This window comes from Delphinapterus leucas, chromosome 2 (genome assembly GCF_059928025.1).
Source record: "Delphinapterus leucas isolate spDelLeu-1000000601 "Yukka" chromosome 2, BTC_Dleu_Yukka2, whole genome shotgun sequence".
Taxonomy (NCBI): domain Eukaryota; kingdom Metazoa; phylum Chordata; class Mammalia; order Artiodactyla; family Monodontidae; genus Delphinapterus; species Delphinapterus leucas.
The window spans coordinates 63,678,698-63,694,775 of record NC_143130.1 but is presented as its reverse complement, the minus strand read 5'-3'; the positions used below and the strand labels follow the sequence as shown (position 1 = coordinate 63,694,775).

Sequence of the window (16,078 nt, the reverse complement as noted above, 5' to 3'; positions counted from 1 at the left end):
AGCACATAAGAAAAGACTTAGGGGGCTTCCCTGGTGGTGCAGTGGTTGAGAGTCCGCCTGCCGATGCAGGGGACACGGGTTCGTGCCCCGGTCTGGGAAGATCCCACATGCCATGGAGCGGCTAGGCCCGTGAGCCATGGCCGCTAAGCCTGTGCATCTGGAGCCTGTGCTCCACAACAGGAGAGGCCACAACAGTGCGAGGCCCGCGTACCACAAAAAAAATAAAGAAAAGACAAGACTTAGGAATCTTAGCTGACTTGAATCTATGAGTCAACAGTTTACTAAAACTGCCAAAAATTATTTTGAATTTGGAGCACATTACAGAAGCATGGTGCCCAAAACAAGGGGCCTATCAGACTTCATTTGTAACACTGTCTTCAGTTCTGATGCTAAACTTTAAGAAGGTCACTGGCAAATCAGGATCAGTCCAGGAAAAGATGAGAATGGTGAGATGCTTTGAAAACATAGTAGCTAGTTCCTTCTTTCCTGGTTCTATATTCCCTCCCACTCCACACAATGAAGCTACCTCTCACCTGCTTTGCTCCCTAATAACTAACACACCACCCCCCATACCTCCTCCCCTCCATCTTCATCTCCCTCTTTCCCTCCCTACCCCTCTCCTCTCCCTCTCCCACACGTCAAGCTCAATTTTGCCAATGTCAAATGGATCTGACAGGAGTGACTTGAGGACTTCTAGTCCAGCACTTTAGGATTCAGCACGTCAGACCTGAGGCTAATCTGGCCCTGGCCTGCAGATTAGACCTGCTGTTGCTAATCGACCCCAAATTTAACTGGCCCTCCTGTTTTCCTCCTGAGGCCAAGCCCAACTTATGCCTCAGGTGACCGAATCCTGAGTGTCACACATTCAGGAAACTGGGACCATGACCTAGAGCTTCATTACTCCCTCAAAGGCATACAGCTGGCTGGGAGATTGCAATTAGGCAACATCAGTCATTTCAGACCTCAGCCATCTCAAACTCACTGCATCAATACTTCCAAATCCAAGGAGGCTTCTCAGATAAACTAAAGGACAAACCTATTCATGCTCATAAAATAGTACAAGTAGATCAGCTTACTGTATCTCAGAGGCCATTTGCAAACCTACAAAGAATGAAGCCTGGAAAAGCTGCCTACAATCTGGCTGTCCTCACTGCAGTGCCCCATTTTCAACTCTGAACAGAACTGGGCTCAGCTCCCAGGCAGGACTCAGACAGTAAAATCTGGTAACTCCTAGGTCCAGATTCTAAGGGCAACTGACATTGGAGTAACACGAGCTTTCCTATGGACTGGCCTTGTCAAAGCTGGCAGGTTTTCTTGGCTGAGTCAGAACAGCCTGTGTCTTCTTTCATTCAATACTCCCTTGGAAGTCAAGCATCTCTCTAGGTAACGCCATCAGCAGTGGACATCAAGTGTCTCAATGCCTTGTTTTGCAGACATCCTGGTTCCATTTCTATTTCTCAAGTAGATAAGGGCTCTGCTCTTTGTTTTTATTTATTTATTTACTTATTTATTTTATTTATTTTTTGGCTGTGTTGGGTCTTCGTTGCTGCGCGCAGGTTTTCTCTAGTTGCAGTGAGTGGGGGCTACTCTTCATTGCGGTGCATGGGCTTCTCATTGAGGCAGCTTCTCTTGTTGCATAGCACGGGCTCTAGGCGCGTGGGTTTCAGTAGTTGTGGCGCGTGGGCTCAGTAGTTGTGACTCGCGGGCTCTAGAGTGCAGGCTCAGTTGTTGTGGCACACGGGCTTAGTTGCTCCACAGCATGTGGGATTTTCCCAGACCAGGGCTCACACCCGTGTTCCCTGCATTGGCAGGCGGATTCTTAACCACTGCACCACCAGGGAAGCCCTCTGCTCTTTCTTTGGATCAGAGAAATCATGGTAAATGCTAGTCTTTGAGAGCCTTGCCTTACCGTTCCTCTCCCTTGGAACAGCACAGTTCTAGTACAGAATCAGATGATTCCTGCAGGTTTCATCCAGTTCAGACTAGCTCTAATACCTAGAGTTCCACAGCCAATTAGTAAATCCAGGCCTTCCCTTTCTGAAGTGAGCCTAAGTGTCTAAACTCACTTCTAGGTGGTTTCCCGACAAGCACAACAGCACCCTAGTTATTCTCTGGACTACTAGTTCTCAAACTTGAACGTGCATTTGGAGACTTGTTAAAATGCATATTGTTGGACCTCACCTCTAGAGTTTCTGATTCAGTAGGTCTGGGATGCACTTGAATATGTGCACTTTTAACAAGCTCCGAGGGCATGCCCATGTTTCTGGTCTGGAGACTACACATTGAGAACCACTGCTCTAGATCAACAATATTTCAAGTCATTCCCAGTATAGTTCTGGGACGGGGGACGGGGGGAGATGAGGACACTATACATATATGGGTTCGTTTGCATCATAACACTCAGTGCTTTGTCCTACACAGAAAACTCCTTTTTCTCCTACAGAGTAAACCTCAACTGGATCTCACAGGTGAAATATTCAGGAGTTCAAACAGATGACAATTCACATTCTAACAAATCATTAACATAGATACATCCTGTAACCAATAAATGGTACTTGTGTAAGAGATTCTAGGCTCAAGATCAGCAGCCAGAGAAGTGGAAGTAACACCTATTCTCTTTCCTTTGACTCACCAGCTGCATTATTCACTAAATGAACTAAAACCCGTAAAGCACTTTGAATAGTGCTTAGCCATTATTTTTTTACTGTGGTAAAATATACAAAATACTTATAATTTTTACCATTCATAAGTATACAATTCAGTGGCATTAAATGCATTCACAAAGTTGGATAACCATCACCACTATCTATACCCAAAACTTTTCCATCACCCTCAACAAAAACTGTGTACCCATCAAACAATAACTCCTCCTTTCCATCTCCTCCCAGCCCCTGGTATTCTACTCTCTGTCTCCATGAATTTGGCTATCTAGGTACCTCATACATTTGTCTTCTGTGTCTGGCTTACTTCAGTAATCAGAATGTTTTCAAGGCCCATCCATATTGTATCATATATCAAAATTTCCTTCCTTTTTAAAGCTGAATAATATTCCATTGTATGTATACACTACATTTTGCTTAGCTATTCATCTATCATTGGCCACTCGGGTTGCTATGACATGCATGTACATGTATCTATTTGAATGCCTACTTTTAATTCTTTTATAACTTTGTTTTTTGTTTGTTTTTGGCTGCGCTGCATGGCGTGCAGGATCTCAGTTCCCCGACTAGGGATCGAACCTGCGCCCCCTACAGTGGAAGTGTGGAGTCCTAACCACTGGACCGCCAGGGAATTCCCTGCTTTTAATTCTTTTGGATATATACCTACAAACGAAATTGCTGCGTCATACGGTAGTTCTATGTTTAATCTTTTGAGAAACCATCAGGCTGTTTTCCACTGTGGCTGTACCATTTTACATTCCCACCAGCAATGCCAACATTTGTTATTTTCTTTCTCTCTCTCTCTTTTTTTTTAAATTATAGCCATCCTAATTAGTGCTTAGCCACTATTATTATCATGAGTTTGACGTGGGCTTTTACAATTACTTGTAGCGCTGTAAGGACAGCATGACAACAATTAGAGGTTCTGACTAGTTTCCATGTTCAAATGGTCTTAGCAATTTCATTCAAAACACAAGTTTCTAGCTGCTTCTAATTTTCTCACAAAATCACCTCCAAAGCTAACATTTCCCTAGCTTGATATCAACTATGAAAGAAAATGATGCTTTGGGTGCTTAAAGGAAAAAAAAAAAAAAGATGGATGGTTTTCAATTTTTTAAAAATGTTTCTGTTAACTTAATTCCATAACAATGCTGAGTTTTTCCTATAAACAAAATGGTATACCAGCATTCAGTATGAGAAATGTCAGATGGTTTCGCTAAAACATTTAGAATCCTAATCTAAAAAGATTTATTTTTGAAAACAAAAGTATGATGGAAAATTCTGTATATTTTAATCTTACTAGCTATATCCCTGACCTAGCCAGAAATATTGTTTTCTCTTCACTTCTGGAGTTTCCTGGGACAGAAGAGCTAAAGTCAATGAGACAAATGGCCATTCCCAAATAAATCTGTTTTCTTTTGCTCATGTTCATGTTCAAGGTTTCAGGTCTCTCTCTTAGTTAACTCTTTTTCTTCCTTTAAAAATCTAAGAAAGAGAAAATTTGTAAGTATAGAAAGTAAAAAGGAGAAAAAAATCCTTTTTTGGAAAAATTTTCATCCTCAACTTTTATACTTGGCGAGAGTTAAGAAGGGAAATCTAGTAGTAGCTTAAGTACAGACAAAAACATGGGCAAACTGAAGGTGTCATGGACAAAACAATTTAAAGAGCTGTAGTCTAATCCTAATTACTGGTAGGCAAATATACCATATATACTTCCGCATTATGCTGATAATAATATCTGAAAGATTAAACTCTACATATAGAAAACTAAAGACTGGTTTTATAAAGGCAAAGAGTAAACCTACAACATTCTGAGAGGTACAGCCAGAGACCTATATGAAACTTCAAGTTCACTGACCCCATTAAAGCATATAATTTTTCATAAATGTACAATAAGCAGCTAGGAACAATTCAGGCACATCTCTGTAGAGAAACTTGTGAATGGCTGAAACCAGGAACTTTTAACCCACAAACGCCAAGAAAGAGCCGTTTCTGGTGTATATGTATATAGATGTGTCATACATAGAAACACGTGGTTAAGAGAAATGAAGTCTACTAGAGAGAGCAGCACTACATTTAATCAGAAGAGTTTGAGTTCCAGTGTTGCCTCCTCGGTGGATTACTGAAAGCCTCTGAACATCATTCCTATGTCAGGAAGATAATCATCCTAAACAAAATAATACTTTATGGGTGTGTGAGGAATAAGTAATTTCAATGTATACAGTTTCACTCATTCTTCAGCAAACATATTTTGAACTCTCACAATGTACACTAAGGATGTATAAGATTGAGTCCCTGTCCTCACTGTAGATAAGAGGTCCTCCTCCTTGGTGGGTACCCCACAATTCAAGAACTGCCTACAGAGAACTGGAGGGCAATTCCTTAAGGACAGAGAGCCCTCAATCCATGCTGAACAAGAACCTAGCACACAGCAACAGACAATAAATGACTCCTGAATGAACAAATTGTATTTCTGTTTATGATCTGTTAAACCTTCCTCTTAGGAGACATTAACATGAAAAGGAAAAAGAGATTGATACAGAATAATCACCTCACTCACTGGAGGAACAGAGACACTTGGTAGCAACACAGAAATATTTGGAAGGGAAAGCAAAAATTACAATTCCCATTATCATCATTCCATGGCAGGACTCAGTAGTGTTCTGCTTGTCATACAAAATCTCCCCATCTCTGAAAACCCCTGCAAAGGCTGTGGAAACGTCTCATTTTATCTTCTGTGATGGTTATGCTGCAAAATAATTATGTTTTAGACTGGAGTTTTTCAGTATGTGAAGTCAATTGCAGAAACCAGTATTTGGGGACACAGAATTTGAATAGTTAATGTGTGAAACAAAGACTTACCTTGAATTAAAAAGTAAGAATTTGTAACTCTGTCCCTAAGAACTACAAAATTCTTCAGTTATAAACTAGCGTTTTTCAATCTTGGCACTATTGACATTTTGGACCAGTTAACTTTTGGTTGTGGTAGGCTGTATGCCCACCATTATAAGATGTTTGGCAGCATTACTGGCCTCTACCCACTAGATCCCAGTAGCACCCCCCAACTGTGACAATCAAATGTATCTCTAGTCATTGACAAATGTTGGGTGGGGGTGTGTTTTAAAATCACCCTGGTTGAGAACCACTGAGATAAACAGTGGAATGAGAATTTTTTTCACAAAGGCTGTTAAAATAAGATATGGAAGAGGATATAAACTGTCACTCTTTTCACTCTAAATATGAGTCATTTTTAGATCATCAGATGACCATTTGAAGTTTTATCTGAAAAAAAAAAGATGATAATCAGTGCACCTAAAGAAGAAATCTATAACCTAGAAGAATAAATAAACAAATGAACCAATGGATAGTTCATTAAGTGTTAACAGCATAAAATGAGCACAGGTAGGGACTTCCCTGGTGGCCCAGGGGTTAAGAATCCGCCTGGACCCAACGAGGACCCAACACAGCCAAAAATAAATAAATAAAATAAATTAAAAACAAACAAACAAAAAAATGAGCACAGGTAGCCTCACTACCACCTTCTAGATACAGTTTTTGTGCATGGCAACTGTCAGAAGTCTTAGACTACCTAGAAATCTTCTATTTCACTGCTACAAAGTAGGATTCTTAATTTTTCCTCCTATTCTTATCTGAAAAAAATTGTCTCCTGTAGCATAGAGGGCAAGAATACTATTATCGCAGATATCTACTGAGCATTTTGTAACCATAAGAGATTTTACTTAAATTCAGCAGGTCTCCTAAAAGCTCCTTAAGGAAAGAACACAAAACAGACTCAAAAATATTAATTAAAATGCCTGGAGCCACAAAGCAAGCCGGGGATTCCTGAAGTTTACCTAAGACTTATTGCCATCATCTCCCCAAAGGCCCAGATTTCACTTGTAAATAGCTCTGTTTAGAAAAGGGCCAGATTTGCATTAATCTTAAATACTGTGATCTCACCAGTTTATAATATATAATTATATATAAGTATAATACTAAACCTGTATAGAGCATGCAGCACTTTCCACAAAAAGTTATTCGTTTTAATTATAAAAGAAACATATGGTCATTGTAGAGAATATAAAAAACCTATTTTAAAAAAGACTGATTTTAATAATGATGTCTATTGTGTAATAATGAGGTATAGAAAAGCAAATGCAAAGGTAAAGATTAGCCAGTTGTTCAAGCAATGAAAAAGTAATTAATGGATTAATGTCCCCAAACACTTCAGTACTAAAGTCATGGATGGCTCTCTTTAAAATCAACCCATCAATTCTGAGAATAAATTCTGGTTTCATAATAATTCCATTAGGCTAGTCAGATCTGTGCCACCCATGCTGGACAAAAAGACAAGAAGTGTGCGTGTGTGTTTTGAATGGATTTGGTATTCCAGAGGAAACCAGTACATATAACAGAAACTGTCTTTCCCAGAGAAAAAATGGAATACTTCCCTCAGAAGCAGAAATTAAAGAAAAAGTCACCTCTAATCTACTGTTTTGGTTTCATCATTTTATAGTCTGGACCTAAGAGATAACCAATCCTTAATAAACAAACAACTCTTCCCATGCGCTCTGAAGCTTCCCAGCCTCCCACTCCCAGCCCGCATCCCCAGGCCATCTCAGTTAGGTTCTAATGAGCCTTTTCAAAATCATATATGAAAGGGCTCATTCCAGTAAGTACAGGTCCTTCAGCACTAAACAGTGCAGGCTAAACTACCTGTTCTAGGAATATCTGGCCCTACTCCAGAGGAAGAGGAATAGAAAACAGTGATTAGGGGACTTCCCTGGTGGCGCAGTGGTTAAGAATCTACCTGACAATGCAGGGGACTTGGATTCGATCCCTGGTCCGGGAAGATCCCACGTGCTGTGGAGCAACTAGGCCTGTTCGCCACAACTACTGAGCCTGGGCTCCAGAGCCCGCAAGCCACAACTACTGAGCCCGCCTGCTGCAACTACTGAAGCCCGCGTGCCTAGAGCCCATGCTCTTCAACAAGAGAAGCCACCGCAATGAGAAGCCCACACACTGCAACGAAGAGTAGCCCCTGCTCGCTGCAACTAGAGAAAGCCCACGCACAGCAATAAAGACCCAACGCAGCAAAAAATAAACTAAAAAAAATTTTTTTTTATTTCATTTAAAAAAAAAAAACAGTGACTATTCCAGTGTCCAGAAAGGCCAACCAAGGATCTCTTGTGTGGAGGCATGGGGTGGGGTGGTGGGGGAGGATAGTGATTGATTTGGAAAAAGAAAGTACCCCTAATTGTCTGAGACATCAAAGCAGAATGATAAAACTGGTGTGAAATTTCACTGAACTTCCAAGTATCTGAACGAATAACCAGAGTTAGGGGTTATGACATCTAATCTTGACACTGCAGTGGACCAGCCATTCTACTATATAAAATGGGTCTTAATATGTAGAAATCAAAGTTGGAGTATTCCAACATTACTATGTCTTTTCCAACACAAAAAAGGTATACAAGTCATAAAATGAGACTCAGGTGTACTGATCTACAATGAGTTTTAACTTTTACCTCTGTAAAACAGTTCAGCTCCTTTTTAGAGTGTCTGTGTTACTTTTCAATTCATTAGTAAGTATTAGAGGTCAGGTTCCTTGGAGAAAACCTCCAGGTCTCTTTAACATTCAAACCTAAAGCCCAAGACCCTTGATACGCTCAGAAGTTTTAAGAGAATAAAATTCTCACATCCAAATGAGATTTCACCTAATTGCTAATTACAATATCTTTAGTTACTGGCAATAATGAAAAGAATGAGTCTTCTTCATCTATCCCTCCTCTCCTTCCCCTCTGTGGAAGGCCTCAACATTATGAATCATTTGGTCCTTGACGTATGGTTACTTCCACGGGGACAGATGACATTTAGCACAGGACATGTGAGGCTGTGGGAAAAGGGAAGTTCTTGGCCACAAGAACCAGGACAAAACCCCTGCCCTTGGGAAAAATTCCAAAAATCTCTGAAATCCACTGCAAGGCAGTTAAATTTTTAACTTTAGAAAATCCCGTTATAAGAATACAAACCACAGCACAGAATTAAAATAGGTTTTTGAAAACTATACTATGAAGTTGCAAGATGATTATTTTCTGGCATTCATAAAAATCCATGCTAAGCGATGGTCCCCAGCATGAATATTTTCCCCTCTTGGGATTGGTTTAAACTAACTTGGCTCTAAAATCTTTCACTATTCAAAAACGGAGAATATCATGATAATGGCTAACTTAACTGAGTGCTTACTATGTAATGCATCACTATCTATGTGCACTAGCTTATTAATCTTTACAACAATGCTATAAGCTCTACACAACATGAACTCTAAAATAAAACTTTTCTTTGGAGACTTTGAAAATCAATACTAGTAGATTATTTGTTGCAACAACTTTTAAAAACTAATGAATTATTTTTAATGTGATAGAAATACTACGTAAGATATTAAAACCATCTAAAATGAAGGTATGAATAAAAGCATAACTACTTTAGAAAACTACTCTACTATTCTGTCCTATCGGTCATTACTGGGAAATCCATGAAAACCCAAAAGACCCTAAAAGGCTATAATTCCTTAGATATTCCATCAAATAGCCTTATTATCCACGCTAAAAGTCTTTCCGTTATGGTTTATTGCAAAGAGGGTGTTCTCCTCACAACTTACCCCAAATAGACGTAACCGAAGGTGCCCCACTTTCTGTAGGTTACATGGACATAGAACAGTCGAATAAGACACCCTTAACTATCCCTGGTGGTGAAGTTAATTATAATTTAGTAAATTCGATAAAATTACCAACTTCAGGTCAAGTTACAAATGTGAGTGTATGCTTTGGAAAAATAAAATTAAGACAATAACATAATAAGAATGAAGATTAGTACTGAAATGTAGAAATTACCCTTCACACTGGCAAATTTACAATTTTGCCAACCTATTAAGAAAGGCTTTTATATTTACACATAAAAATATCAAAAAAAGAATGTATTCCTGACACAAAAACACCTTGGTTTTTACAGTTTGGAGAAATAATATTCTTCATATTTGGCTCTAAGAATAGCTATTTCTCTTATACAAAAGAAAAAGGACACATTTTAAAAAATAAATTTTTATTGTGACCACACCTCAAAACAGAGAGTTGCCAACTCTATCTTAAGGAACAAATTTTTTCCAAGAGTAATTTCCATCATAATTTCTTGCACAGGGCTTCCCTGGTGGCGCAGTGGTTAAGAATCCGCCTGCCAGTGCACGGGACACGGGTTTGAGCCCTGGTCTGGGAAGATCCCACATGCCGCGGAGCAACTAAGCCCGTGCACCACAACTACTGAGCCTGCGCTCTAGAGCCCGTGCTCCGCAACAAGAGAAGCCACCTCAGTGAGAAGCCCGCGCACCGCAACGAAGAGTTCTTCCCACTCAACGCAACTAGAGAAAGCCCGCGCAGCAACGAAGACCAACACAGCCAAAAATAAATAAAGCAAATGCAAAATATATATTAAAAAAATAATAATAAAATAATTTCTTGCACAGGCTGTACAATATGTTTCTGCTAGCAATAAACAGGTCTGAGTAAAGGTTTTCCAAATTTTTTCCTGTCTGCATTTTTTAAATTATATTTTAAGAAGCATCATCAGGGCTTCCCTGGTTGCGCAGTGGTTAAGAATCTGCCTGCCAATGCAAGGGACACGGGTTCGAGCCCGGGTCTGGGAAGATCCCACATGCCGCGGAGCAACTAAGCGCGTGTGCCACAACTACTGAGGCTGCGCTCTAGAGCCCATGCTCTGCAACGAGAAAAGCCACTGCAATGAGAAACCCGCACACTGCAACGAAGAGTAGCCCCTGCTCGCCACACCTAGAGAAAGCTGCACACAGCAACGAAGACCCAACACAGCCATAGATAAATAATTTATTTTTTAAAAAAGCATCTTCAAAATCAAACACACATATCAATACCAAACCCCACAAAATTAGCTATCATACACCCATGTAGGCATCTTATTAAACTGGTTAATTGCTTCATGAGATGTAAGGTAGTTAGTGTAATAGAGGGAACATTTGCAGTGGAGGCAGAATAACCTAGAGCTGGGTGGAAATCTTGGCTCCATCACTTGCTAGCTATGTGAACTTGGGCAATTTCCTCCTCTCAGTCTGAGTTTCCTCGTTTGCAAAATGAGATAATTATTCCAATCTTATGAGGATTAACTGTATGTGAAATGCCCAGCACAGAGCCTGACTCAAAGCAGAAGCACAGGAAACAATTACTATTATTACTCTGTTGTCATTCATGTAAACTTGTTAAAGGCAAAGCATACATTTTTCTTGTAACTCAACTGTAGGCTTTATAATATTGAGAACTGAAAAAATAAAGGCAAGAAACATCATAAGTTACAAAGGACTTGGTATAATATCAGTTCAGCACATGCCTAGATAGGAAATGAAACTATGAATTAATAATGATGACCTTAAAAACATATATAAAAATAAGGAACATCCTTATTTTTTTAATTAATTATTTTATTTATTTATTTTTGGCTGCATTGGGTCTTCATTGCTGCGTGCAGGCTTTCTCTAGTTGCGGCGAGTGGGGGCTAGTCTTTGTTGCGGTGTGCGGGCTTATTGCAGTGGCTTCTCTTGTGGAGCACAGGCTCTAGGCGCGCGGGCTTCAGTAGTTGTAGCACACAGGCTCATGGGCTCTAGAGTGCAGACTCAGTAGTTGTGGCACACGGGCTTAGTTGCTCTGCGGCATGTGGGATCTTCCCGGACCAGGGCTCAAACCCGTGTCCCCTGCATTGGAAGGCGGATTCTTAACCACTGCACCACCAGGGAAGCCCCCGTCCTTATTTGTATAAGCCACTCTGAAAGGAGACGACGCTGTCTATGTACAAATCTCATATAGAACTACTTTTCATCCCACAAGTACTTCCTGAACGTCCATTGAGTGCCAGTCATTATGACTGGCAATGTGCGTACGATGGTGAGCAAATGCAGACACAGTTCCAAGCCTCACGGAGCTTCCAGTCATACAATCATACAAATAGTGTAAACTTGTGGTAAGTGATATAAAGGACAGTACATGGTACTCTGAGAGCCAGCAGCAGATCTAACCTAATTGGGGAGATCAAGGAACACCTTCCCGAGGAAGTGGAAGCTGGGAGCTGAAGGATGAAGAGGGAGTTACCAGTGGAGGGTATTTCCAGAGAGAGGAAAGCAACTTGTGCAAAGACCCTGTAACAGAAGGAAACAGGCAAGAATGCAGGACCAAAAGGCCAGTGTGCCTGGAGCAAAGATGAAGTGTGAGAATTAGCTAGGGATCTAAACCGCAAAAGGGCTGAGGCATTGTAGACCATATTCAAGAGATGTAACAATCATTCAAGAGCTGTCAATCCCAAAAGCGATGAAAAGCCACTGAGGGTTTTATGAATGCTTATTTTGGTGGCAGGTAGGCCAAAGGGAAGATGCAATCAGATTTGCAGTTTGCCTTTGGTTTCTCGAATAAGAGCTAAGGAATGCAGATGAATCAAGTAGGAAACAAAAATTCTGTCAGGATATGACAGTGCTTGGACTAGGATGATGATAATGGTGGTGGTGGTGGAAGAAGTCAAAGAGTTCAGGAGATATTCAGGAAAACCTGATGATGTATATAATACACAGGGGCTGAGGGAGAACAAAGTATCCAAGAAAACTTTTGGGTTTATGATTTGCATGACTGTGTAGAAAGAGGTACCATTTGAGAGGGATCTGCTCCAGAAACATCTTTAAAGCAGTTTACACAGCGCACAAAGGGTCTGAAACTGTGTTATCCAGTTTGATCCCCTACTTTACCCATGAAATAGGATTCCAAAAGATTTTTTTCTATTTCCAAAAATCAAACTGACTCTCAAATGTACAAGATTTTTCCAACACTGAAGATATTTCAAAGATTCTGCCACAAGCTTTGAAATCAACTCCAAATGAGTTCTAAAACTGGTTTGAACAATGAGGCAGCATTATGGAATGAATATGTCATTTCCCATGACAACTACTTTGATAAGACTAACATGCATTTGTTGCTGTTTAGTTTAGATATTTTAAAGAAATCTTAACAGTTAAGAGTACTCTCAAAAAAAAGAGTACTCTCATGTGATATTAAACTAAGATATGAAATTTTATCTGGTATTACCACAATTGGAATTATGCTTTTATGTTTGTGTTTCAACATTTTGAAGTGCCTGTAGAAACCTTGGTATTTTGTAGGAAAACATATGGTTAAAAAAAACCCACATAACTTCTTGATCTTAATATACATATATTTTACTATTTCCATCCAGTCCTTGTTAATTCCCATCACATTCATTCGATGTAAAAGATTTTTACTAAACACAGTTGCATATATGTATACACACATACATATACAGAGTAAAGCTAATACTTTATCAATACTATGAATACTTTAATATTTACTTTTCTCAGTTTTAATTTTTTAATTCACAGCCACATGGCATTTTCATAGTGGAATACTGATTCCCTCAAGTCTTAGAAACATAAAAACTTCAAATCTGACTAGCCCTAGAAAAAGAAGTGAAAGAGTTTTGCCCCTTTAAAATCAACCGAACACCATCACACCTTAGTGCTGAAGTACTGATAGTATTTCCCTAATTTTGGCAAGGTGGGCTCCTTGGCCACCTGCTTGGACTAGGCCCTGACTAGCATTTTATTAACATTAATTTCAGTTACCGGGATATTACTACTGCTTATACAGAGCAGCAGATTTTTTTTCCCCATGCTGATTTTATCTCTAGGCGTCAAAAGAAAAGACTGTGGTCTGAAGCCAAATATGAAAAATGTCATCTCCACAAATGAGGAGAAAAGTCAAGCGTTTTTTAAAAATCAGCTCTTAAGCCCATTAACCAATATTAGTTTGTAAAACCAGACTGTCTCCACACTAGAGACTGTACTACCAGATGTGGTCCTTTGGGAGCAAGGGCTGGCAAGCTCGAAATGGGTTACCAGCATAGTTCACCTTTTTCTTATTTTAGGGGTTTTTTGTTTGTTTGTTTTGTTTTTAAACAAATCAGACCATGGCTATATTTATTTGAGCATGGGTGTGGGCAGTGCCAAGGAAGAGACAGCGAAAAGACTTTAGGGTTCCAATCTCAGCTAACAAGACTTTCCTACCATCCTCAGAAGGAGTGGTCCATGTCTCCCCAACAGGAATGTGGGCGAGGGAAAGTTATAAAGGCCCTGAGCTCTTCCCTTACCCAAGCCCCCCAAATGACACGACAAACCACTTCCTTCTGGGAACTGAAAGTCTTAAGCTTTAAGGGACAATGGAGCTCAATGTAGGCTTCAGAAAGATGGAGACAGTGAGATGAGATGCGGGGAGGGAAGTGGGGGTGAGGGGATGCGCCCAGCGGCAGAGAGCTAAAGAGGGCGGTCAAGGCTAGGGACTTCGGGAGCCTGAGAAGGCCTGGATCTTCCAGAATCTGTCCAAGTAGGCCACAGCCCTCTAAGAAGCCCGAGAGGCTCGTCTGAAAATCTAGGGCATCTATGGACTCAGTGCCTATCACTGTCCTGGGGAGGGGAGACAGTCCCCGCAGGAATCCGGCCCCCAAAGTGGGGCTTTTCCTGCCCTTAAAAAACCACAAACCCTCACGGAATGAAGCAAAACACGTACAGGGATGGCAGGGCCGGAGGCAAAGTAGGTGTTCTGCAAACGTCGGGGACGGGGAGATGTTGGCAGAGGTAAAGGGAGGCCCCCAATTCGAGAAACTTTAATCATCACCGGAATAGGGGAGGGGGCAATATGCGACCGGTAAGCAGCAGACAGAAGAGGCCGGGAGCGAGAGCAGCGACCAGCAGCGCCCCCCGGCTTCGGGGGATGACGGCCTGGGGCGCGGCCGCCGGGGGCGGGGGGCTGGAGGCCACCGCGGACCCCCGGCCGCGAAGAGCACAGCCAGGCTAGGCCTGAGGTGTCCGGACACACCCACCGCCGCGGCCGCAGCCCCGCTTACCTGCTCCTCCTCCGGGGTCAGCTCCGGCGCCATGTCGGGCTGGGGCGCGGTCGTGGGCTCCATCCCGCCGCCGCCGTCGCCGCCGCCGCTCCCGCCGGCGAACAGAAGTCGCCCGGGAGCGCGGGGAGCCCGGTGCGGTGGGCCTCCGCTTCCGCGTGCCCGCGCCTCAGCAGCCCGGGGCCGGCTCGCGCATAGCTAGGCCGGCGGGGCCCGGCGCCCGCAGCGGCCGCAAACGCCGCTTCTGTTTCCTTAAGAAAAAGCTCTCAGAACTGTCGCTCTCTTCTGGGCGGAAATCCTTTTTTATTTTCTTCGTTCCGTTCCTCACACTCCCCCAACTCTCCCGGAAAAAAAAAAAAAAATAGTGCAGGCGAGGAGCTAATCGGGATTAAAAAAAAGAAACGTGAAATCGAGAACTTTCTAAGCCCAGAACGAAGGGCCGCGGGGGAAATTTTCGGAAGGCCCCCTACCTCCTCGGCGTCCAGCTTCCTCGGCGGCACTCCGGCTCCTGCAGGAGTCCTCGGGGATGCGGGGCCCTGCGACCTGCGCTGCTGCCTCTCAGCCCCGTTCCTCAAAAGCCGCGGTGACGGGAGGGAGGGAAGGAGCGAGAGAAACGCGCCCCCCTCCCGGCTCAAGGCCAGTGCTGCGGCCGCACTGCGGCCGCCCGAGCCCCCCGCGGCTCCATTGAGAAACTGAGCGTCTCATTCACAAACAGGCGACGAAAAGGGCCCGGCAGAGCTCGGACGCAGCCCGGGAGGGGGAGACAGAGAGGAGCCCGGGGGCGGGGGCAGCGGAGCTAGAGGAGGGGGACGCCAAGAGGAGGGGGCGGGGGAGGCCGGCGGGGGGAGGGGAGACCCAGAGGAACCAGGGCGGGGGAGGGGCTCCGGCGACTGGAGGAGCGTGGAGCGAAAAAAAAGGAAGGAAGAGTTTCAAGAGGTTAAGCTCCGTGGAGGAGGGAAAAAATGCATATGTTTGAAAACTAGCTGCCCACGGACACCTGGCCTGGGGTTACTTGCTACTACCACTTACTTGTGAGGAACCCGCAATCCTCATCTATTTCCACGTCACTTCCTGACTGAAAGACCCTGAAAAGGTTGCTTACTAAGTCCAGGATGCGCAGGTGGAAGGAGCAGACCCTGGCCCGCGGTATCCTGTAATCCATCACCTATGGCTAATTTTAGTCTCTCAGAAAAACAGCATCAGATTTCGAACCTCTTTCGGGAATCATGCAGCATTTGCAAGCCTTTGATTTTCACTAAGGCGAGCGCGGCAAAGAGCTTGGGGGTCTTACGGGAGTCAGTTTGGGAGTAGAGGGGGCACTGGGAAGGCAGGGCTGGGTCTGGCATGTTTTTGCATCATTCCAGACCAAAAATAAATACTCTAAAAGGGACCCAACTAACAAGTGAGTGCCACAACTAGTGCCAAAGGTTGAAACCTGGAGA

The 16,078-nt window shown here is 42.7% G+C and overlaps 1 protein-coding gene across 2 annotated transcripts in view; it reads right to left on the bottom strand.

Moving 5' to 3' along the window:
* PTPN9 (protein tyrosine phosphatase non-receptor type 9) overlaps window positions 1-15,344 on the bottom strand; it is an 85,225-nt gene extending 69,881 nt beyond the window's left edge. The window contains exons 1-2 of one of the 2 annotated variants that reach the window (XM_089906982.1): window positions 15,107-15,344; window positions 14,640-15,014 (exon numbers count right to left, since the gene is read on the bottom strand). In XM_089906982.1, coding sequence (XP_089763108.1) covers window positions 14,640-14,702 — 63 coding nt within the window. In that variant the 5' untranslated portion in view covers window positions 14,703-15,014; window positions 15,107-15,344. Of the gene's footprint in view, window positions 1-14,639; window positions 15,015-15,106 lie in introns of those variants that run through there. The other variant, XM_022580083.3, reaches the window with a different exon arrangement.
* Window positions 15,345-16,078: the final 734 nt, after the last annotated feature.